At 35.3% G+C, this 25,731-nt stretch overlaps 1 protein-coding gene across 1 annotated transcript; it reads left to right on the forward strand.

Annotated features, from left to right (window-relative positions):
* PSMD12 (proteasome 26S subunit, non-ATPase 12) lies at window positions 1-25,432 on the forward strand. Its single transcript, XM_037810302.1, has 11 exons — window positions 1-194; window positions 9,636-9,695; window positions 9,783-9,911; window positions 12,761-12,868; window positions 14,481-14,585; window positions 17,361-17,510; window positions 17,598-17,732; window positions 19,030-19,142; window positions 19,801-19,975; window positions 21,813-21,890; window positions 22,843-25,432. Exons 1-11 carry the CDS (start codon window positions 87-89, stop codon window positions 23,050-23,052), a joined length of 1,371 nt encoding a protein of 456 aa, XP_037666230.1. The 5' UTR covers window positions 1-86; the 3' UTR covers window positions 23,053-25,432.
* Window positions 25,433-25,731: the final 299 nt, after the last annotated feature.

The raw sequence follows: 25,731 nt of genomic DNA on the forward strand, positions 1-25,731 counted from the left end.
CTGAGCGGGTGTGCGGGTGGCTTCCGGTGTGAGTGACTAGTGGTGGCCGAAGCAGGGGGACATCAAGGGACGTTCAGGCAGGGACCATGGCGGAAGGTGGTTCGGAGCGGGCTGACGGGCGCATCGTCAAGATGGAGGTGGACTATAGCGCCACTGTGGATCAGCGCCTGCCCGAATGCGAGAAGCTGGCCAAGGTGAGGGGAGGCCGTTTGGCTGTTGGCGGGCACCAGGGGCTGAGTCACGGCACCGAGCCGGCTTAGGCCTCAGGGGGGGTCTGCGGGCTGCAGCGGGCGATCTCCATTGCTTGCCCAGCCCGGTTGGGCCTGCATAGTTAGGAGACCCTCAGTTCTGCTCGGCCAGGGAGACCCTGCAACCGGAATATGGTAGTGCATGCATACAGCTTCCCAAACCCTCCCCAGGGCAGGTGATCACTGCCATCCCCGTAGGAGTTGAGGCCTTATGGTAATTGTTGACTTTTCTTGGATGCTGCTTAAGTATCGTTTACCTTGGTAGTTCCCCAGAGATTGTGGCCGCTTCAGCATTCAAACTAGATCAGAGAGTTTAGTTCTATCATTCTTCCCGAATCAATTTATGTCACGAAATTGTTTATGGATCTTGGCGATGTGCCTAGCTTTTGGCCCGGAGAAGAGGCAGAAGAGCGATAGTGCAAAGATAATTAACACTGGGCCCCCCTTCTTAAGACGTTCATGTACACAGCGAATTAGTCAGTCAGTCATACGTGGTGATGAGTGCCATACGAGTATGAATAAAGTGGTACTGGAACATAGAAAGAAGCTGTTTGTTCTTAGTGGCGGATAAGGAAAGGTTTTCTTCTGGAGCTGTTGTTTGTATTGGGCCTTGAAGAATGAGTAGGATTGGGATGGTGAAGAATCATTCCCGGCAGAGGTTAACTACAGAAAGTAAAGACAAATAGGAGCAAAAGTGCACAATAACTTAATTAGGGGAGGTAATGAACAATAGTTTATTTAACTCAACTGCTTGTTTCCTATGGAATAGAAACTTAACTTGACCCAAACATTTATCACATCCTCCTGCTATGTGTCAGGAAACTTTGTGTATCATTTTACATATAAAGAAAATAAACTTCAGAATTATATGCTCAGGGTTACAGTTAGTGATAGGTAGAACCAGGGATTCAAAACTACATTTGCCTGGCCTAAGGTATGGATGGTTGTTGAGTCAACTCCATCATAGGCTATTGTTAAGAATTATCCTGAGGCCTTATTGATCAATTCAGCCACAAACATTGCTATTCGCTTGGGATGCATTCACTAATATGGTGGTTCTTGTCCCCAAAGGAGCTTACTATATAGTGAGAAAAATCATGTAACCAAATAAAATACATTACAGTGTGATAAATTTGGGGGCTAGGAGGAATGTCAGACAATGCTTCACCTTCAGTTCTTAGAATAAAATGTTTTTAATATTTCGCCTTTTTCCAAAAAAGCATTTAATGGGACTTAACAGAAAACAAGGATAGGGAAAACATGATGAAGTTGATTACACCTTCATTTCTTAGGTCCAGTACACTTGGGGGAAGCCCTAAATTCAGCTCTGAGCTTTTGTTCCAGTTTGCTAATGCTGCTGCTATACAAAATACCAAAAATGGATTGGCTTTTATAATGGCGATTTATTTGGTTACAAAGTTACAGTCTTAAGGCCTTAAAAGTGTCCAAGCTAAGGCTTCAATAGTAGGGTAATTTCACTGAAGGATGGCCATTGATGTCCTGAAAACCTATGTTAGCTCAGAAGGCACATGGCTGGGTTTGCTTGCTCCTAGGTTGCATTTCAGAATGGCATTCTCCAAAATGTTGCTCTTGGGGCATTTTTTCCTTCTATTAACTGCATCTCCTCTTCAAAATGTCACTCTCAGTTGCTCTCCAAAATGTGACTGACAGCTGCACTGAGTTCCTTCTCTTTGTCAGCTCCTTTATATGGCTCCAATGATTTAATTCAGACCCACCCTGAATGTGTGGGGTAACACCTCCATGGAAATAACCCAATGCAAGGTCTTGCCCACAGTTGATTGAGTCACAGCTCCATGGAAAGACTGAACCAATAGGTTCCAGCCTAATCAACACTAATACATCTGCCCCACAAGATTGCATCAAAGAATATGGCTTTTTCTGGGGGACATAATAAGTACAAATTGGCACAGCTTTCTAGCAGCTAGTATAAAGAAACAGCGTCTGTTTTCTAAAGGTTGGAAAACTCAAATGCCTGCAGTGCCATGCAGATAATAACAGCTGATATTTATTGAGTACTTTCTTTTTTTTATTGTGAACTTTAACATAAATACATAACAGTGATAACTTTCAATATATGATTTCACAAGTTGTTAGCAAATTTCAAGCAATGTCATGGGTCACAGTTCCACAATTTCAGCCATTTCCATTATTGTAAAATATACATGCAGAAAGGTGTCAACCCCTGATGTACAGCTCAACAAGCAGTTATATAGGTAATTTCAAAAATTATTATGGGTTACAGTTCCATAGTCTCAGTCCCTTCCCTATTATGCAATACATGGTATATACAGAAAGGTGAAGACCTTCAAGGCACAGCTCATCGAGCAGCTATAGAGCAAATCCCAAAGGATGCTATAGGCTACTGTTCCATCATGTCATTTACTTCCTTCCAGCCCTTCCAGTATCCCAGCATCCAAAAATATATATATAATTATATAAAGTTTCAGCGTTCATAGGCTTTTGTTAAATCTTACCTTGTTTGTTGCTACTCTTCCTCTTAATCTCTTTTTCATCTTCAGGGGTGTCTAGGCAGTGAGCACACTAACTTGTTCATATTAAAGGGGTTTTCAACAGTATGGGGAAGGGGACTGCATCTAATTGTTGATCTTAAAGAGGCTTTTGCCTCTGGATTTTAGGATATTGAGTATTTTCTGCAGTGCCAAGCACTCTGCTGAGCACCTTATGTGCATTAACTTATGTGATTGTCACCTCACAGGCAGTATTAGTATTGTTATTATTCTCATTTTACTGACAAGGAAACTGGGGCTAAGAGAAGTTGACTCACAAGCTCTAAAGTCATACAGTTATTAAAATTGTGGAGGCATGATGCAAACCGAAGTCAAGTCAGTAGATTGATTCTAGAGCCATTGTTCTTACCCAGCATGCTGTCCCACCTAATGAGCCACATGAAAAACCTGAGCTCTGAGCACCAGCCCAGGGAAAGGAGGCAGCAACTCTTCATCCATCTCCAGTTAAGCTTTGCCAGTTGGAGATGAAGGCCCAGTCTTGTCAACTGTTCCAGTTTGAGAGAGAAGCCATGAATATGGATTTTTATATGAAATGCCTCTATATTTAGAAACTGGACACTATAATCTGTTTAAAATACTATTTGGGCCAGTACTATGTAGATCAGACAAAACATACCTATGGACTAAAGTCAGCCCCTGAACCACCACTTTGGAATTAGTAGAATGGTAGTATCCATAAGGAAGAAACAAATCACTTTAGAGAAGTGCAACTATTCCTAGAAATAAGTCTTTGAAGAAAAAAATCTTCCCTTTACTAATGTCTTCTGATAGCCTACTGTGTGTAAGACCTAGTCAATACTAGGCACTATGGGGAGTGTAAAGATTACTAGACAAAGCTTTTGCCCTCAAATAACTTATAGGCTGGTAGGAAAAAAGAAATCACCGTAACTGATATTCTAGTGACCATAATGTATGACATTTATTCAGGATGTTGTTATTACATTCAAGACAGTTGAAGACTTACGAACTCACATGCCAAATGCCTTTTTAGGTGTCAGATAGGTAAAGGAAGTGTTTAAAACAGAAACAATGTTGGAGCTTGTTAAACTAGATTACATTAAAAGCATTTGGATTCCATTTTTTTTTTTTTTAAATCAGTGTGCCAGCCAAACAAAACAAGGTGTGTGTGTGGATTGTTTTGAGGAGAGATTGGGGGAGGGCTGGGAGTTGGGTGGGGATAAATATGCTTTTTTTTTGGATATACACAGTCCTGCAGCTTTCAACTTTCAGATTAGATGGTTGTCTTACAGTCCTAGTTAAATTGTTTTTTTTTTAAAGAAAGTGCATTTCTCTATTTTGCTTTTTATTTGTCATTTTATATTTTCTAACTATTCTGCTAAACAAAATATTTATTTAACATTGCATTTCTACATGGAATATATTCTAGATTTTTTTAAATAATACTTTTATAAATGCTATACAATTTATGGAACACTTTAAAACACATTCCTTTGTTTTTATTTTGAGTCCATCAATAAAATTGTGAAGAAAGCATTATTTTCACTTTACATGTGAGAAAACTAAGTCTCAGGCAGTGTAAGTGGTTTATCTAAGCTTTATAGCAGAACCAGATCAAACCTAGGTCTTCTGTCAACAGCTATGGTGTTCTTTTTGCTACATTTCCCTATCTCTGTAAGGGATTATCAATTCTGGACTTAATTTCCTTAAGACATTTAAAATTTTTAATGTGAAAGACATTTGAAGATAAAAATTATGTGTGTATAGAGACTTTATAATAGAATGTATCAAATGAGAAAACCACATATAGCAGAAGCCTAGACAGTCAGACTGAAGTCTAGACTTGAACAAATCTGGGACATTTGAATTTTCTACACTTGAGACCTAGTACAACTCATTGTCATTTGTCCTAACACCCACCTAACAAATAACAATAACTAATATTTATTGCTATTTAAATGTTAAGCTATGATGGTAGTGGTGATGATGTGGTAGTACGTCTTGTATTCCAGGTGGTTCTAAATTCTTTATAGTATTGATTTAATCCTCACACAAACCCTGTGGCGTAGGTACTATTATTGTGCTCATTTCACTGAAGAGAAAATTGAAAGTCAGAGAGGTTAAGTGTCTTCCCAAAGTAACATGATAGCAGAGCTGAGATTTATACCCCAGTAGGCTGGCTGAAGAGCCTATGCCTTTAACCATTACATGCTACTGTCTCTGTGGTAGGTATGTGAGGACTTTCCATCAGGATGGTGAGATAATAAGTCAAACTTGTTCTTAAAAAAAAAAAATTTTAATTGTGAAATATACAGAAAAGTGATAACTTTCGAAGTACGATATAACAAGTAGTTAGCAAATTTCGAAGAATATTATGGGTTACATTTCCACCATTTCCATTTATTTCCTTCTAGTTGTTCTAATACCCTAGAGACTAAAAAAAATATGTATTTATATAAAGATTCAGTATTGATAAACCTTTGTTAAATCCTATCTTGTCTGTTGCTACTCCTCCCTCTTGTTTGATCACTGTCTAAATCTTCAGGAAGATCTTGGCTGTGACCACCCCAACTTGTTCATATTGGAAAAGGGTGTCGACATTATGGGGAAGGGATGCATCTGGTTGATGTTCTTGAAGATGCTGTTGCTTCTGGGTTTGGGGACTTAGGTGGCATAGGAACAGTCTGGAGGATTTAAGTTTCTGAAAAATAAACTTAGCAAGTGAAACCTTTATAGAGTCTCAGGTAGGGACCTGCGTATTTAGGATTTTTGGGACTACTGTTGATTTGGGCTTGGCATACTGTGGCTACTTGGACTATCTAACTGAAGCTTGCATGAGAGTAACCTCCAGGATAGCCTCTCACCTCTGAAATCTCTTAGCCTCTGAAACCTTATTTTGTTACCTTTCTTTTCCCCCTTTTGGTCAAGAAGGCATCAAACTAGTTCTTGATGATGGTTATTCTACCTTGTATTGAAATGTTAAGTTAAAGAGAGCTTTTTCTGAATTGTAAAGGTACAGGTATTTAGCATTTCTTAATCTGTTATCAAAAAGAAAGGGGTCCCCTCCCCACCCCACCCCTACTTCTCTTTTTTATCTGGTGTATTTGGCACATGGTTATTTGGGGACTTTTAAAGTCTTAAATTGGAGTATATTCTTTTGTTTCCTGTCTTCTTGATGTCTTTCATTTTTTTTAGACACTTGCAGCTTCTTCTCAAGGTTAAAATTAAAAATAAAGAGGAGATGAAATATAAAACAATTTACTGATTGTTAGCTGCTTGGACAAAAGACTTCAAGAAATAGTTCGTTTGGAAGTATCAGATTGGCTTTAAATTCCAACTGTTTGACTTTTTTCAGCTTTTTTTTTTTTTCAACTTGTTTAGGTCATATAACAAATCATTAAAGCATTGAATCCTTTTAGGAGTTAAAGAAGGCAAACATACAGAATTTACAGATACCCATCATGAATTGATGTTGAACAAACCATTAATCACATACCTCATTTACAAGGGTTATTTTTATGATAAAAATGAGTCACAGAAGTCACATATTTTAACAAGTTGTAACACGTTTGGATAGCATTCACCATCTTGTTCCCTCTGAGTTAAAAGGCAGCACTGAGGAGGTGGAATTTCAGGTGTGATTAGATAGAATAGGGCAGAGGAAGATATTTAGCTATAAGATTGAGTGTGGAAAATTGGGAGAAAAAAAGTGAGATGATCAGAGAATTGGAAGTTGTATTTAATTAAGTTGATAGTATTATCCCTCAAGTAGCACTAAGTTATCAACCATATAATTTGTCACAGCCTACTTGTGACAGTAAGAGTCAGGAATTGTAGGCTGTTAAGTTCTCGCTGTTAATTGAATAGGGTCAGCACTGATCCATTTTACACATACTACATGTAAGGCAATACAAGAGAAACAACAATTAATCAAACAAGCATGCAATCTTTATAGGACAAGTTGGGAAGTAAGACATGAATAATTATGACATGTCATTAATAACTATCATACAGGGTGTTTTAGTTTCCTTATCAGCCCCATCATCTCTGAACAGGGGTGGCAGCACTTTCCCTGAACAAATAAGGCCTTTCACCTCCAAACGCAGGGGTGGACCTGTCCTTACCACACATGTGGGTGGGCCTGCTCTTTTGGCCTGAGGAGAACTCTTTGGTCCATACCTCGACTTCCATGTTTCCTTCAATTCTTCCCTTCTCTGTCCCTTTCAGTCCAGACTGGCAGTGATTCCACTCATACAAATTTTACAAAAACCTGTCGCCTTTGTGTGCAATTCACAGGAGTTCAAACCTTCTGCAGATTCTTCCTGCATACCTGCATTTCTAATCCTGACTTCCAATGAAATGGCTGACTGGATCCATGTTCAGTTAAACCTCGCATGAGCCCTATTTCCTGGGGACTTGCTTTCTGAAAGCTCAGTGAGGTCCCTGATAAAGCCACTTCTGGCCCTGTTCCCAGAGCATACTATCTGGATGGGCCCCGAATTTTCTAAACCATCAGTTTCTGGTTTCTTTGTGCTTGGTTTTAAGGCTAGAAGAAGACAAGGTGTCACCAAGGCAATGCTTTCTTCCAGAAGACTGACATTTTGGCACTGGCTGTTGGCAATTCTTTGTCCTTGGCTTTTCTGTCACATGCACATGGTGACACGTCCTGGCTTCTCCATTCCGTTGACTTCCAGCTTCTGGCTGCTCACCTGTGGCTTTCTCTGTCTCTGTGATCTTCCCTATAAGGCCTTCAATAATAGGAGTAAGGCCTATCCTGTTTCAGCTGGGCCACACATTAACTGAAGTAACCTCATCAAAAGGTCCTGTTTTATAAGAGTTCATACCCACAGGAATGGATTAAGTTTTAGAGCGTGTTTTTCTGGAGTACGTAACTCCAAGCCACCACACAGGGTATAGAGAGATGTACCATAATATCTACAGAAACAATAGTATGTGCCTGGCATGGTGCAGAGCACTGAGCTCTGATGGTGAACAATATAGGAATGGTCTCTGCCCTTACAAAGTTTAGAAAGACAGTAAACATTAAAATAGAGTATTTTGGGGGGGTTAAATTGCAAAGCAGAAGGTCAGCAGGTTTGAGTGTTAAAGAACAAGGTGTTGAGTGACTTTAGAGAGATTTGAAATCACCTACCTGAGGAGGTGACATTGAATGTGTTGCTGATAACTGCAAACCGTGGCCATATAGCTATGTGTGACTCCTTCACCTGTAGGTTGTGATTCTTTAAAACTCATGATTCTGAATTATAACACCATGTATTAAACCGAACCCTGTTGGTTAATCACATGACTTAATAGTAATTGCAAAAGTGACCAAATATCTTGATTGTATTCCTGAGGCAGCCATCAGTAAATGACATTTTGCATTTTAACTATTTTTGCACTTCATTTGGTTGCCAGACAGTCACCATTTCCCTATGGAGATATCTTTGATGAAAGCAAAAGGTTAGATGTAAACAAAGGTGGTGAAGGGAACACCACAGTTGAGTACCGGGAACGTTGGACAGGAGGCAGGAGCCCCAGGTTTTGGTTCTGCTGAATTATTTTGTGGCAGCAAGTCATTTAAGTGGTCTGGTCTTCAGTTTTTTTAACCTGAAAAATCAGGTGACTGGATTAAATTTTTAGCAGTCTTTCTAGTTCTAAGGTTTTTTGATCTTTTATGATATATTAGCCTTTAACTTTGGAGAATTTATAGATTTGTTCATTATTCTTTTCCTCTGGTGTACATTTAACCAAAAATTTATTGTATATATGAACTGGTGCTCCCGTTTGCATAGGAAACATTGATAAAATATGTTAATCATATACATTTTAGATTTAACTAAACTCAAAGGATGAGTTTACAGTACATATTCAGTGCTGCATAGAAAATTCATAATTTAAAAGTTACCTGGAAAATATGGAAGCAGTGTTTTGAAAAGTCCAAGTATTATTTGTGCCCTTATTTCAAAAGCTGTTTAATTACTCCTACCATCCATGACTATCATTAAGATTAAAAAATATTTAAAGTCACTGAAAAGTTAAATCAGGGTTTCCTGATCTTTTCAGCACCAAATGTCCCATTTATATCCCCTGAAAACTCCCAAGTTTTAAAATATTTTGTTACAATTAATATATAAATAAATAGTCTTTCCGCAGTTTTATTCTTAAGATACATATAAGACTGCCAGTTAGAATCTCTGTTCAGAGAGCTGATAAATTGAAATCCAAAACACAGACTTTTGATGTTCTTCTCAGGTGTTAAATCATTATTGTTATACGTTCAATTTCTGTTAGGCATTTTAAAATGTTAAAAACCACTTGTGGGCCTCAAGTGGGGTATGCTAACTTGTGGAATCCACTGGAGCAACAAGCACTGTAGTGGAAAGGAGGGAAACAAAACAAAAGTATTTATATGGGTGGTCTTTTTCCTCTAGAAGAGGCCATTGATGTTTCCTTTTCTGGGTCAGAAACATCTCATTTTTTTTTTTTTAAGTGATAAAAATTTTATTTTTCCTATTTTACAATTAAAAATACTGAGATCTGATAAAATAAAGCATTTTAACTAGGATCTCTTGGTTCCATGGTCATGTTTCCTGAACTCTGATTCCCCAATTCCGAATTGTCTACCCACCCCACTCCCAACCCCATACCCATTCTTTTCCTGTTGGAAAGCATTTCCCAATTGTTTTGCCCTGGATTAGCTGTAGCTGAGCTCCCTCTCTCTCCTCCCCTCTCTTTAACTCTCCCCCTTCCCATTTTTTGCTGGTTTCTGGGATCCCCCCCTGTTTCAGAGGATGTTGAGAAACATCTCATCTTAAACCAGTTAGTTGGTTTTGTGTTGGTGTTGGTGTTTTCATTGTTCTCCTTTCTCTTGTTTTAGGAAGGAAGACTTCAAGAAGTCATTGAAACCCTTCTCTCTTTGGAAAAACAGACCCGTACTGTGAGTAGATTATAGTGAAAATCACATTTACTGTTAATTTCATTTAACATACTTCCATTAACTTACAATTTATTTTCATTCTTACAGGCTTCTGATATGGTGTCTACATCCCGTATCTTAGTTGCAGTAGTGAAGATGTGCTATGAGGCTAAAGAATGGGATTTACTTAATGAAAACATTATGCTTTTGTCAAAACGGCGGAGTCAGTTAAAACAAGTGAGTTCATATTTGCTCAAAAAAGCAGATATATTCACATTTAAATAAGGACTTTTAAAAAACTAGTCTGAGTCTGTTTAAAATTTACCATTAATCAGGATCACAACATTCGAGATGGTTTTTAAAAATTCTACCCATATTCTTATAATGACAACTGTTTTTATTTCTTAGCTTTTTTCTTTTGAACTTTGTATATTGTGTGGTTTTACAAAATTGTACTGAGAGTGTAGATGCAGCTTTGTTCTAATTCCATGCTGCTCCACATCTTCATATTTATCTTTTAAATTGTTACATTATAACTCATCGAGTTGATAATTTATAATTTACTTAATTGTATCTCATTAAACACTTAATATTTAACTAATTATTGGGCCATTTTTAGATACTATTCCTTTTGTTGAAAGTTATTTAAGTTCTATTTTGGTGATTTTATGAGGCTGAATTTTCTTTAATGTTTCCCCATTCTTCTGCTTGAGATGTATTTAAATGATCCTCTGTAGAAGTAGATTCCACTTTGACACTTAAATTTCATCCTTAAAGTGCTATTCCCTGCTTTGGGTATCTGTGTGACATTTGAAACTCAGAGCTAGAGCTCGGCGGATGTGAATGTCAGTATTAGTGCATACAGTAACTATTTTAAAAAAAATTTCTTTTTGCTTTAGCAAATTTGGAATGTAATGTTTTTTCTATAAACTTTTCTAGATAGTTTAAAATTAATATTTTCTGATTTACTGTCTGTTGCTTGAGCCCAGTGGTAAGCTTTATTCCAACTATAACCTCCCTAATGACTTACCTACAGTTTTTTTTCCAGAGAGCAGCAGAATATTCACTTCTCATTAGAATCGTGATATAGTTTTTTTTTAATTTAGTTTTATTGAGATATATTCACATACCAAACAATCATCCATGGTGTACAATCAACTGTTGACAGTACCATCATATAGTTGTGCATTCATCACCCCAATCTATTTTTGAACATTTTCCTTACACCAGAAAGAAACAAAATAAGAATAAAAAATAAAAGTAAAAAAGAACACCCAAATCATCCACCCCATTCCACCCTATTTTTCATTTAGTTTTTGTCCCCATTTTTCTACTCATCCATCCATACACTGGATAAAGGGAGTGTGATCCACAAGGTTTTCACAATCACACTGTCACCCCTTGTAATCTAAATTGTTATACAATCATCTTCAAGAGTCAAGGCTACTGGGTTGGAGATTGGTAGTTTAAGGTATTTACTTCTAGCTATTCCAATACATTAAAACCTAAAAAGTGTTATCTATATAGTGCGTAAGAATGTCCGGCAGAGTGACCTCTAGACTCCATTTGAAATCTCTCAGCCATTGAAGCTTTATTTCATTTCATTTTGTATCCCCCTTTTGGTCAAGAAGATGTTCTCAATCCCATGATGCTGGGTCCAGATTCATCCTTGGGAGTCATATCCTGCGTTGCCAGGGAGATTTACACCCCTGGGAGTCAGGTCCTATGTAGAGGGGAGGGCAGCAAGATCACCTGCCAAGTTTGCTTAGTTAGAGAGAATAGTGGTATTGTTTTGGGTTGTTTTGTTTTGTTTTGTTTTGTTTTGTTTTTTTACCCTAACTGATTTCTGTTAATGTATTTTTGCACAGCTTTTAGAATTACAAAGTTGTATACCCTTCTAGAAATTATTGTTATGGTTACCTTTAGAGGGATCATGTGTTTTGTGTGATAACTGAGTATCCCAAAGTCTTTTTATTGAAAGAGTTATATTTTACAATAAAACTTTGACTTTCTGGAACCCCAGGATCTCTGAACAGCTAATTTTTCAAATAGCTAAAAGTTTATCCTGAGATGCTTGAAAATTAAACGTTTTTCATGGAAATCTTTCCAAGACATGCTGTTCACTTTTCTGCTATCTTAAGCAAAATATGCTTGATATAATTTAACATTTTCTTGATGACTCAGGGTCCTAATTTTGATTATGAATGGTTATGGTATGCTGTTTAGAATCTAGATTAGGGATTGGCAAATTAAGGGCCGTGGAATTAACCCCACCTGCAATTAATTTTTGTAAATAAAGTTTTATTGGAACACAGCCATGTCCATTTATTTATATATTGTCTTGACCACGTCAGGTTACAAAGGCAGGGTAAAATAGTTACCACAGAGATCATATGGCCCACAGAGTCTAAAATAATTTACTCTGTGGCTCTTTACAGAAAACATTTCCTTACTCCAATCTAGATCATGGAATGTTAGAGCTGGAGGGAACTTAATCAAATGTAGTACAATTCTGCTAAAATTACCTATGAGGAAACTGACGACGAGATGCTGTGACTTTAAATGTCATATTTATTGTAATAAGCAACTCTGCTTCTCCTCCCCACCAGATTCTACTTCTGCCTCTGCCACCACCTCTTTTTTCCCTTCAGCCACAGTATCTGCTGGTCATGGCTTTAATACTCCACAGTCATGGTTGAACTCTTCCCTTTCTTTTTTTTTTTTCCTTATGTCTTTTGCTACTTCTTGCGTGCTTTTCTGCTTGACTGCAAAAAAGCTAGCTAGCCTTCTAATAGACCTTGCCAGACATACCTCTTCTGCCTTTTCTTTTGTGTAATCGACTCAACAGTTGTAGTGGGTGTGATAAAATTTTTGCATCTGAGGTTTTCCTAAACCTCATTTGATTAGGTACTGGATATTCAGGGCTACTTAACCATCAGGAAGTTTTTGATGTTCTTTCATGGGCATTTCAATATCTAGAGTTGCTTAGGGAGACCACATTTGACCATAGCACTTCCATAAATTAGTAAGTCTTAATTTTTTCCCTTTATGAAGAATGAATTTTACTTAAATTTTCATTATTTTAGGCTGTTGCAAAAATGGTTCAACAGTGCTGTACTTATGTTGAAGAAATCACAGACCTCCCAGTCAAACTTCGATTAATTGATACTCTACGAATGGTTACAGAAGGAAAGGTGAGTTTTCTAACTGGCATTATTCACAATGATAATCTGTATTCAGACATACTTATTTATATCTATAGGCGTTTTATGAATGTATATCTATGGGTCTGTATGTTTTTAAGAAGACATACACATAATATCACCACCTTAATTCAAGCAATATTATTTGTGTAACCCCCTTCTAGTATCTTCCAACTTGCAAATGGTTTTATTTAAATAGTGGCAGTCTTAGTATACCCAGATTTTTCTAAAAATTGGTGATCTTATCCCAAATTTACACAGTAATAAATTAAATATAAGGTTAACTCTGCACCCTGGTCTGCATCTGCTGGAAAAATCTGTATTTGCAATTGCTAAGGTTTCACTTTAATATTTAAATTAATAGGGTATTTGTAGTGTAAGGTTAATTTTCAGATTTTCACTACAGCCTGCCAAGATCTATTTGTATTTCTTTTGATGTTTTTATGTGTTTGTTTTTGATAATCTCATTATTTCTCTAAAATAGGCAAGTGTGAAATAGTGACTAGGGTAGATATGTCTCTGTCTAGGTAGATTTTTGTGGTTTGAGGTCAAAACCTTAGATTGTATTTAACATATTGCCTCTTTGACTATGAGTTCTGTTCAGTAAATGTTCATTGAGCACCTGTGTTGTGCTAAATCCAAAACAAGCAAGAAACTATTCCTCATCTCAAATAGGTCAGTTTATTAGAAGACAAGATCACACAAATAAATTGTTGTGGTGTATTATTGTAGTTGTTGCAGTGTGCCTACAGTTCCCATATAGCAGATAGGTAGGACTGAGTGATTGACGTGTCCAGGGAAGCTTCAAAGAGTAGATGATGGCTGAGCTGGCTTTATAAGAATGAATAGGAATTCTACAGGACCAGGGAGTGAGGAGAAGGGCATTTTAGACATAGGGGAAGTGAAAAAGATGCAAAAGTAAAAAAACTGTGGTGTATTTAGGAAACTGTAAGTGGTTCGCTATTATTGGAAATTAAGGTATCCATGTGGTTGGGGGTGGAGTGGGGAGGGTATTGGCTCAGAGAAGAGGCTGGAGGAGTAAACAAGCCTAAGCATGAACGTTAGTTGCCTAGACTCTATTAGCTTGTGGGTATATTTTTAATGTTTAATTTGTTGGGAATTGTAAGTCCACTAACATTACTTAAAGCTAGTGATTCTTAATACTTAGCCAGATGAGATATTTATAAAGAAAATAACCTTGTATTTAAAGATAAATAAGGACTAGAGTATTGGTTGAATTGTAGGTACTGGACTACGTATGTTCTGTGTAGAGTGGGTTAGTTTTTAAATAATCAATTCTTTTGAAAGCACTTTACATTTTCTATGCTATTTATTGTAGCTTTGTGAGCCTCTTAACTGTTAAACACAGTTATTTCATATTTAGGTTTTCAAAACAAAACTGAAAAATACAGATAATATAGAAATGTTCTTAAAATGTGGGGTGGCTATGTTATGAAATGTAAAATGTTTCACAGCTTTATTTGCACATGGATAAAGTACATGATAGCTGCAAAATAAATACTGTTATCTATGTTGAATAATTATTTTAAACTTTAACACATTTCTATAGGGATTTTGATGTGTATATTTCTCTTATTTGTAGATCTATGTTGAAATTGAGCGTGCTCGACTGACTAAAACATTAGCAACTATAAAAGAACAAAATGGTGATGTGAAAGAGGCAGCCTCCATTTTACAAGAGTTACAGGTAAGGTGATACATTTTGGAGTTTGTAAAACTTTATATTTAGTCAACAGTATTTTCTTGAGGAAATAATTTATTTTGGAGCCTTAACACCTTTTTCAAAACCACCAAGAGAGGGTGCAACAAATGAGGCAATGTGTCAAAAGTTGTTGGATCTCTGTATGGGTTTTATATTAATTTTACAACTTTCCTTTAAGTTCAAAATTATTTCACAAGTTTTTTTAAAGTGAATACAATAAAATGTGAGATTTATTCAAATAGCTAGAAATTGAGTAATTATATTCTAGTTAAATTTAACAGCTAAACAAGTTGAAGGGAAGTTAGGATCAACAAATTGCTCTTGATTTTGTGCTAGTCTCGATCATTTTAATTTTTCTTTAGAATTTAAATAAAATTTGTAATTTATATACTATTTACTTATGACTTAGGAATCTGCTGTTAATCATTGTCTTCGCTCTTAATGAATATTTGAATATTTTAATGTTTCTAGGCTAAATTGGTTTACTAAGGAGAAATTGCCTCACAATTTGCCATGTTTCAGGACTATTTTTAAGAGAGGCTTCAAATTGAGCTTAGAAATCTGAGAAAAGCTATGGACTCTTTCATCAGAAAAAAGTACATAAATAATGTTCAAAATTTTGTGTGTAATTTTGGGGAATTCACACTATCCATGGAACCTATCAACAGCTCCCCATTAAGTTAAATTAATTATTCTAACCTTTCAGTCATGTACCTTAAACATTTAAATTAAAGGAAGGAAAAAAAATAATGGTATTGGTAGAGTCTCACATGCCATGCGTTATCTTTGTTCTTATGCATGCTTTTTTTAATGTGTCCTATGTTCTTTATATACATTATTTCACTTAATGTTCATACACAACATTTTTTTAATCCCCATTATTTAGCTGAGGAACCTGAGACAAAGGGGTTAAGTAATTTGCCTAAGGTCTTGCCAAGAAGTGATAGGGTTTGGATTCATACTTGTTCTGTTTGGCTTCAAGCTCTGTTTTTCAACCAGGAGGACTATGTGGCCTCATGATCCAAGATCCCCTGTGAAATATACTTGTCAAAAAAATTAACGTCAATTATATAAAGTTTCTAGGTCTCTCTGCTAGTTGACAGGATAAACGGGGCAGAGGGGCCTGTTGAATGATACCACAGGGACACAGGCAGCAAAATTCACACTCTAGGAAACTGTAAGATGACTGACCTGATTTCTTCAACAAATAAATGGCAAGGAAAAAAAGAGACAGCTATATCTACCAATTGCAACGTATGAACCTTATTTGGATTCTTACTCAGTTTTTAAAATATGAGACTGTTGGGTACTGACTAGATATTTGGTGATAAAAGGAATTTTTAGGTGTAGTAATTTTTTTCTCAGTTTATCTTTTACAGATATACTGAAATGTTTACATATAATATGTTTGAGATTTGTTTCAAAGTAAATCAACAGGTGGGATGGATAGAGGTATACATGAAACAGTATTGATGACTCATTGTATATGTTTGTAATTTTCTTTACCATTTTCAGACAAAATATATATATATAGCATTACTCATTCTACTTTGTAAATGTGTCGTTCTGGATTTCATAAATTCATTTACCAATATATGTATATTAGAAATGTCTTCCTTAGCATTTGATATAATTGATCCTCCACAGTATATTTAATGTAACTCTTTAAATTCTGCACCCATTAGGCATCATATCAGCCTTTTTATCTGAATTACAGAAAGACTAGAGCCTCTTTTATATTTAATGGTTTCACTACTATATATATATATATAAATACACATACACATATACATATATGTGTATATATATATATATAAAGTCTGTAAATAGTACCTTTTTTAGTATTAAAAATTATAATTTCCTCAGCCATTAGAAAAATTCAAATGAAAGCCACAGTGAGGTACAATTACCCACCTTATTACAATAGCTAAAATTTAAAAAACTACTGACCATACTAAGTGTTAACAAGGATGCAGAGCAATTGAAACTCATACTGCTGGTGAGAATGCAAGATGGTACAGCCACTCTAAAAAGCAATTTGGCAGTTTCTTATAAAGTTAAATATACACTTAATGATATGACCCAGCAGTCTCACTCCTAGCTGTTTACTCAAGAGAAATAAAAACTTTATGTTCACACAAAGACCTGTCCACTAATGATGAGAGCAGCTTTGTGATAGCCAAAAGATGGAATCAATCCAGATGTCCTTCAGCAGGGGAATGGATTAACAAACAGTGTTACAGCCATAAAGTGGGATACTACTTAGTAATAAAAAGGAATGAACGATTGATAGGTGCAGGAACTTGAACAAATCTCAGAGGCATTGTGTTGAGTGAAAAAAGACTATCTCAAAGGTTAAATACTATATTCTTGAAAAGAAATCTTTGGTGATAGAGAACAGATCATTGGTAGCCATGGATTTTGGGGTGGAAGTGGGTGACTATAAAGAGGTAGCATTTTCATGGTGATGGAACTATTCTATATCCTGGTTGAGATAGTGGTTACACAAATCTATACGTGTTAAAATTGATATAGCTGTACACTGAAAGGAAAAGAAATCAAATTTTACTATACAATAATTTTTTTCATTGTAATTTCCTGGAGGGAACAAACAACTTTTTATATAATGGTCAGTTCTCTACCAATGTGTATGAAGGTTATTATTTGACAAGTGTGACTGTTTTAATATCTACTGAATTTTGTTGCAACTGTTAACAATTACTGAATATTATACACTTACTTGGGGAATTACTCTGCTAGGTGGAAACCTATGGGTCAATGGAAAAGAAAGAGCGAGTGGAGTTTATTTTGGAGCAAATGAGGCTTTGCCTAGCTGTGAAGGATTACATTCGTACACAAATCATCAGCAAGAAAATTAACACCAAATTTTTCCAGGAAGAAAATACAGAGGTAAGCATATGTCTGACAATATGTTTACTTCAAAAGTATTTGAAAGAAAACTGTAAAACCCAATTTATTTTGTCAACTTTTTTTCAGAAATTAAAGTTGAAATATTATAATTTAATGATTCAGCTGGATCAACATGAGGGATCCTATTTGTCTATTTGTAAGCACTACAGAGCAATATATGATACTCCCTGTATACAGGCAGAAAGTGAAAAGTGGCAGCAGGTAAGAATACATTATTTTAATTGACCTTGATACATTGATACTTAATAGGAAGGGTTTGCATTTTAAATCTGTTTTGAAATCATACTAGCTTCAGTAATTGTATGCAATTGTATAGTAGTGCTTTCTTTTCAGTGGGTTGATATTCAGTTTTTCCTCACTGATTCAGATTAATTATGTAATGCTTTTGAAGAAATACAGGTTTACTATTTAAACTACAGACAGCAGGTCACCTGCTAACAGAGATGAAGACACAGTGTTTCTTTGGAAAGTTATTTTACCAAAGCTATTTTAAGTATACACTAAAATTTACACTATCAACATTTATACTAATTTGTTATAAATTTCTTTTCTTTATACATTTATCAAAAATGAATGTCAGCCCAGGTAGTAATTTAAATTTAAGAAGATTTACTGTAATAGTTTTGTAAGAAACTATTTTATTCTATAAAAAGGGCAGCCTGGTAAGGTTTTTTCCCCCTTAAGACAAAATTGAGTACAAAATTTAAAAATGAATACGTACAGTTATTCCACATTTTTCAGTGCCTGCCTGTTGTAGTTTGCTAATGCTGCCAGAATGCAAAACACCAGAAATGGATTAGCTTTTATAAAGGGGGTTTATTTGGTTACAAAGTTACTGTCTTAAGGCCATGAAGTGTCCAAGGTAAGTCATCAACAATCAGGTACCTTCACTGGAGGATGGCCAGTGGTGTCCGGAAAACCTCTGTTAGCTGGGATGACACGTGGCTGGTGTCTGCTCCGAGTTCTGGTTTCAAAGTGGGCTTCTCCTGGGATGTTCCTCTCTAGGCTTTAGCTTCTCTCCAGAATGTTACTCTCAGTTGCTCTTGGGGCGTTTGTTCTCTCTTAGCTTCTCCGGAGCAAAAGTCTGTTTTCAAAGGCCATCTCAAAAATGTCTTTGTAAGCTTCAGCTCCTCTCTCAGCTTGCGTGCATTCTTCAAAGTGTCCCTCTTGGCTGTAGCAAGCTTGCTCCTTCTGTCTGAGCTTATATAGTGCCCCAGTAATTTAATTCAGACCCACCCTGAATGGGTGGAGCAACACCTCCATGGAAATTATCCAACCAAAGGTCTTGTCCACAGTTGATTGAATCACATCTCCATGGAAACACCCAAAGGATTCCAAGATATAATCAACACTAATATGTCTGTCCACACAAGATTGCATCAAACATAATAGCATTTTGTGGAACATAATACATCAAACTGACACACAAATGCCAAAGTTTGCATTTTATTTCTGACCTCATATATAACCTGTAGCATTGTATGGTTGACTTTTTTAGGCTCTGAAAAGTGTTGTTCTCTATGTTATCTTGGCTCCTTTTGACAATGAACAATCAGATTTGGTTCACCGAATAAGCAGTGACAAGAAGTTAGAAGAAATTCCTAAATACAAGTAAGTACTTTCATATTTAGCATAGTATATCTCAGAAGAAACACCGTTTTGAACAAAAATTGGTTAACCTAAGTGTACACTTCTTAATTGACTGCTGATATATGAAGAAGGACCTAATTGTGTTAGAGAATAAAACTATGAGATAATAGAGTGGTGGAATTTTTTTAGCATTATATTAGAAATTAATGAGATAAGGCACTTGATTCAAACCACTTATCAAGTAGAAATTTTATTTCAAGCCCACTTTAGCAGCTTTTGGTTAATTAACCATTTGATAAAAGTTTTATTAGTAGTAGTTGGGGGCTTGTGATTTTTGGAAATACATACTTCTGGAACTCTATTATATAAAACAGACGTACGCTTAGTTATAAGCACAGTAGGCTTTCATTAAAAAAAAAAACTTATTTCATCTGTTTCATTATTAAGTTTACAGTTTATTATTCCAGAGATTGGGAAATAAAATACAGGAGAGAGCAGAATGTTAAACAGGGGAATGCTCTTTTCAAAATTACTGTGGTAAAATAAATAATAATCAATTTTGTCTTGTTCTACTTAAATAGGAATTTATAAAAACAGTCGATTTTGAAAATTTTTCTGTTATATTAAGATGATATTTAATTTTTACAGATTTGGAATATTTTGTTTATACAATTTACAGGGATCTTTTAAAGCTTTTTACCACAATGGAGTTGATGCGTTGGTCTACACTTGTTGAGGATTATGGAATGGAATTAAGAGAAGGTTCTCTTGAGAGTCCAGCCACTGATGTTTTTGGTTATACAGAGGAAGGTGAAAAAAGGTGGAAAGACTTGAAGAACAGAGTTGTTGAACATGTAAGAATCTGGCATGACAGAGTCAACCATTTTTAATTAACTTTTAACTAGCGGATTTTACTTTTTAGAATTATCTCATAATTTAACTTTGGGAAATTTGAGCATAAACTATTATTCTGCAAGTTTGTTAAATGTTTCTTTTATATGTTATGTCTTTGTTCTTCACTTCTGGATTTTTCTTTTCTATGCCAGATGTAGTAGTGATAAAAATTTGTTGTTCAGATGTGTTATCACATATTTACCAAAGCATATCAGGATGTATCTCATCCTGTCTTTTCCCTATTTTTGGTTTTGCAAAAAAGATATTTATGTTTTAATATACTTCATTTTGAGAGGACTCTGAAGTATCCAAAATTTTATTCCATGTAAACTAGAAGGAATCTCCTAAGAATGGGGGGTGGGGGGGGTGGGTTTCTATCTGATACTCACTTGGTAGTCTTGGAAATGGGTAGCATGTCTTAAACCTGAACTTTGATCTTGTTAGTATCACTTGAATTGAATTATGACAGGATTCATTTATTAACCTAAACACCCTGTACAAAATGCTGGGACACATGGGAGAAGCAGACATGGTGTCTATCTTCAAGACTCTTAGAAGTTAGAAGGAAAGCTGTGTTTATAAATAAAAATGTTATAGATGGTACAGTACAAGTATGTATGGAGTGGGGCATAAAGAAAGTTTATTGGTTCTGCCTGGAAGAAGCATCAGGATAGATATATAGGAGTCGATGCGTGAGACAAGATTTGTAAGAGGAATGTGCAGTTATCAGGCAGACCAGGAAGGAGCCAGTCCATTTTAGGCAGATGGGATAGTATGAGCAAGGGCATGGAGGCACAAACCAGAAAGTGCAAGAAAGGGCTCAGAAGAAATGAACTTGGAGATGTAGAAAGCAGCTGGATCATAACAAATTTTGCACACCTCACCAATGAAGGCTTTTAACTGAGAAGATGATGATGTTTGTATTTTATAAAGATCCTTCTTGGAGTAGTGCAGAGATGGATTTGGAGAAATGTAAGACCCAAAATGAGAAGACTAGTGAGGGCCTCTCTGGGCATGGATTAAGGCTGTACGAAAGGGATTGGATAACAGTGCAAGAATGGAATTATTTTAAGGAAGTTAATCAATAGAATTTGGTCATTAATTAGATGTAAAGGATGAAGGCCGAGGTGGAGACCGGAATGACTCTCAGGCTTCCCGAGAGGGTGGTGGTGTCATTGGCCATAATAAAGACAGGAAGAAGTGCAGCTTCTTCAAGATGCCAGAGAAGCTCATTTTCTCCCTATTCTTCATTTCCCCTTGTGAGTGCTGTTGTTTTGATAATAACTATAACACCAAGAATAATAAAGAGGAGACTCTAACTTCAGCACTGATCCCAGTAAAAATCAGGAAACTTAATTTCAAGTTACTTTTAAATAGTTGGGATGATGATACAGCTGTGAGTATTTTGAGATGATCTCTGGTCAGTTTTTGAGTTTTCGCCTTTAAACATTTGTGTCATAATTAGAAAAGTTTAACTTTGGCAAAAATATTTAAGTACAGATAACATTTTTAACCACCAGTTTAGTCAAGAAGAGCATATAATTTGACCATATTTAAAGGGCATTGTGTCAAGTACTCATAACAACTTACAAAAAAACTGCAGAAATCAAAATATCTCAGTATGTATTTTTATTATTGACATTTAGAACCAGCTTACATTCCAGTAGTAGACTATAGGAAAATAAAATCTCTTGAGTCTGACATTTTAACTAAACCTATTTGGATGTGAAAACAAATGGACTTTTAGCCTTACTGACAATTGTTATGTGTCCTCTCTACCCTCTGTCCCCTCCCCAGAATATTAGAATAATGGCCAAGTATTACACGAGGATAACAATGAAGAGGATGGCACAACTTCTGGATCTATCTGTTGATGTAAGTAGTAAACCTTATTTGAGTTATTTGTAGTCATTCATTATGAATTTCAATCACCTTGCAAAAATTGAGAAAATCAATTTTGTTTTGTTGTTTAAGTTTAGATGACAGTTTCCCAAGCTATCCTGACTAACAAAAAAATAGCCTAAACATCAGGTTTATGGTTGCATTAGGATTGTTTATAATGGTTAAAATCTTCACTTAAATATTAATGTCAGTTTTTACACTGATTAATTTGAAGTCCAAGGTATATATTTATATAATGCTTTAGGTTCCCACAAAAATGAACTGCATAAATAAAAAGATGTGAGAAAGACTTGGTCTCAATTGTATGTTGACAAAATGTATAATATACAAAGCTATAGGAGTTAACTGAAGTATATAGTCATGGTCTGAAAAGCCCCTTCTATTACCAGAATGGGTTATGACAGTTTAGCTGAAAAAGAAAAATCATGGAATGTTAGCATTAGAAGGATTTCTCCTTGGTTAGCCAGTTAGTTCTTCTCATTTATGGATGAGGACACCAGCGTCTAGAAAGTAAAGTGCATGTCTATAGCTATGTAGTTGTCAGAGGGCAGAACCTATATTCTAAACAATCTTTTCTGGAAAAAATTAACTATACCACACTGCCTTTTAGGGGGAAACACTATAAAAGATGGAGTAAACAGGCTCCTTCTCCTCTGAACCAAGTGCAGGGAGGCAGATCCAAACACAGCATTGACCCTGAGAGTAAAGGACTGCCATATAAAGTGGCAGTCGATTCAGATCTATGAATTTTCTACACTAGCGGTAAAATAAGTACATTGTTAGAGGAAATCAACAGTTGCTAACTTAATAATGAATTTTAACCTTGCATGTTCTTGTGTCAAAAGTTTAGAAAATGTTTTCTTTATGTTTTGTTTATTGTAAGTGTAATTATTCTATCTTAATCCAACTTGTTTTTCTTTTGCAGGAATCAGAGGCTTTTCTCTCAAATCTAGTAGTTAACAAGACCATCTTTGCTAAAGTAGACAGGTTGGCAGGAATTATCAACTTCCAGAGACCCAAGGATCCAAATAATTTATTAAATGACTGGTCTCAGAAACTGAACTCATTGATGTCTCTGGTTAACAAAACTACACACCTCATTGCCAAAGAGGAGATGATACATAATCTACAATAAAGGGTCTTAGTGCCCTTGATGCTTTTAGAAAAGAGTTAAAATTGGAGGTGATTAAAGAAAAAAAAAGACTGTTATCATGGTGTATATGTTGGGTTTTTTCCCTTCTCAACTCCTTTGTCTAAAATTTAAAAGATAGTGAATATGTTTGAGGCCCTTTTTAACTTTTAGGACCCCTGATTTCATTAATTGTTTAACTTTATGTTTGCAGTGGGTGCAAAAATATAACATTTTTATTGTCTGAGTACTCAAAAAGTTGTGTCATAACTTACCCAAATATGTATTCTATTGTTTGAAACCTTTTTAGCTATTTGTTTCATTCCACTAACAACTATAATTATAATAATAAAAGCAGTATATGCACGTTTTACTTTCTATGCTTACCTCTGTTTCATTGGGGTAGTAATTTGACAAGTATTTTTTAAATAAATAGATCCTCCTGTAAACTGTCAGTTATTAAGTGGAATTAAAAAGCAGCAAAGAATATATAAGAACTTTGGGGTAGAGCTGTGATTTGTGAAGAATTTGTTTTGGTATTGTGGCAGGAAGTCTCTAGATGAGTGTGTATAGAGACATCTGAAATGCTAAGGACTTAATTTTTTCAGTCAAACTGATTTCAATTACAGTAATTTGATTTTATCAGTTTAACAAAATCAAGTGGTGTCATATTGACATAGTTGTTGGATGCTAAGTGCTCTCTATATGATTTGTGAGTTTCTGGTTTTGGCTGTTTTATTTTTGCTTGCTTTCTCTTATGGGTTTAAATTTAATACACAAAGTCATTTTTCTGAGGTTTCTTTGTGGCCTTAACTTAAATGTCTAATTACATCATTAATACCAAATTCATCATCTATTTATATGAACTTTAGTTCCATTATATGAAGGCTGGATAACCTAAATATTTAAATGTTTTTTTAAATGACAAGAAGAAAAACTTCAGGCCATCCCCATAGCAAATGGTATAGTATTAAAATTTCTTCACAGAATTAAAACAAACAAAAGTGGTTCTATTGTCCAAAGAAACATCTGATATCAGTTAATATGAGTAAATTTTTGAAGTTTTGGTTTTTATTTGATTTATTTCAAGAGAAAATAGAAAAATGAAACACTATTAGAAGGTTATTTAAAATGATGTTTGAATCAAGAAAGTGTCAGGTCTACTTTGAAAAAAAATCCAAAGGAAGAGAGGAAAAACAGCATTCTAGAAACAGCATTTGTCATCATTCATTTCCATTTAATGATTACTAAATTGACCTATTTCATGATCCCAGGGTTGGGGACAATTGTGGGACTTCTGTAATATTCATGCTCTGAGTCATCATGAATAATGACACATAGTATTAAAATAATCTGATTTTATTCTTTGGAAATTTAATGGATTGGTCACGTTAAGAACATTAACATCTGCTATCACTTAGCTTTAAAAAACTAAACTAGGAATATGGCAAGTTCAGAAACATCAGTTCACACTAACAATAAGAATATGATTTTTTAATTTTCCTTTGAATGAAAAGGATAGAAAATAAAATCACTTTGCATTGTAATTTTTAAATATAGTAAGAACTAATTTGAATTTAACTTGTTACCTTCGTGTTTCTAGAGACTCTGCCTTTGGACTGGCCAAACCTAAATAAATGGTTTGGCCAGATATATTGCTATAGAGATTTTAAATGCTGCTTCTCTTTGGTCTTTATTTAATACACTCACCCTCAGACAAGTAGCTCTTCTTTGTATTCTGATTTGGTGCCATTTTTAACTGTGTCCCATTTCTTATATCTCACTGGACTTGATTAGCTGAGCATCCTTTTTTTTTTTTTTTTTTTCTGTCAAACATTAAGCAAGCTCATGAGTTATTTACCAATTTCTTTTTTAGGGTTAAGAAAAGAATCCGTTAGCAAATGGTAGTAAATTTAGATACTTAAGATGTTCAAAACCTAAATTAATCCAGCTTTACATTTTAGACTTAAAGCTTCACATTCATGGAAAAGTTAGAACCAGTTCATTTTAAATATGGGGAAGATAATATTTGATTCATTTAACATTTTCATTACTGTACTAACCAGCAGGAGAGGTAATAAACCATTGTTGCTTTCTTTTTTAATGAAATACTGTTTACCCAGCCTTTATTTCAAAATAATATTTTTATTTGTTAGAGTTCAGTAGATATTTCTGTAATTATCCCCAATTTCCATATGCTTATTAGTGAATCATTGAAAAAGTCTTCTTTAAAATTCCTAGTTTCATTCTATCTTTTGTAATTGTTTAATGTATGATAAAAGTGCATATTTTAAATTGTTTTACGCTCCTGAATATAGCAACAATAAAAACACTAATTTGTGGGTTTATAAGAAAACTTGGAGAATAAACTCATACTTGAAAAGGTCACTTCTCTTACTGTTTAAAACAAACAAAAAGCCATTGGTAATTTTCATTTTTATCTTTCTGAAGTCATCTGTCATCTCTCTAATCCTGTTTTTTTTTAAGCAGTGGGGAAACATTTTACATATTTGACTCAGAAGTCTTATGCTGTGCCCAAAACCTTGTTGTCTTCTTAGCCAGTTGTTCTCAAACCTGCACCCGCAAAGCTTGTTACAACACAGATTGCTGGGCCTCACTCCCAGAGCTTCTGACTCGGTAGGTCTGGGATGGGGCCCCAAGAATCTTCATTTCTAACAAGTTCTC

Source organism: Choloepus didactylus, chromosome 18, assembly GCF_015220235.1.
Source record: "Choloepus didactylus isolate mChoDid1 chromosome 18, mChoDid1.pri, whole genome shotgun sequence".
Lineage (NCBI taxonomy): Eukaryota > Metazoa > Chordata > Mammalia > Pilosa > Megalonychidae > Choloepus > Choloepus didactylus.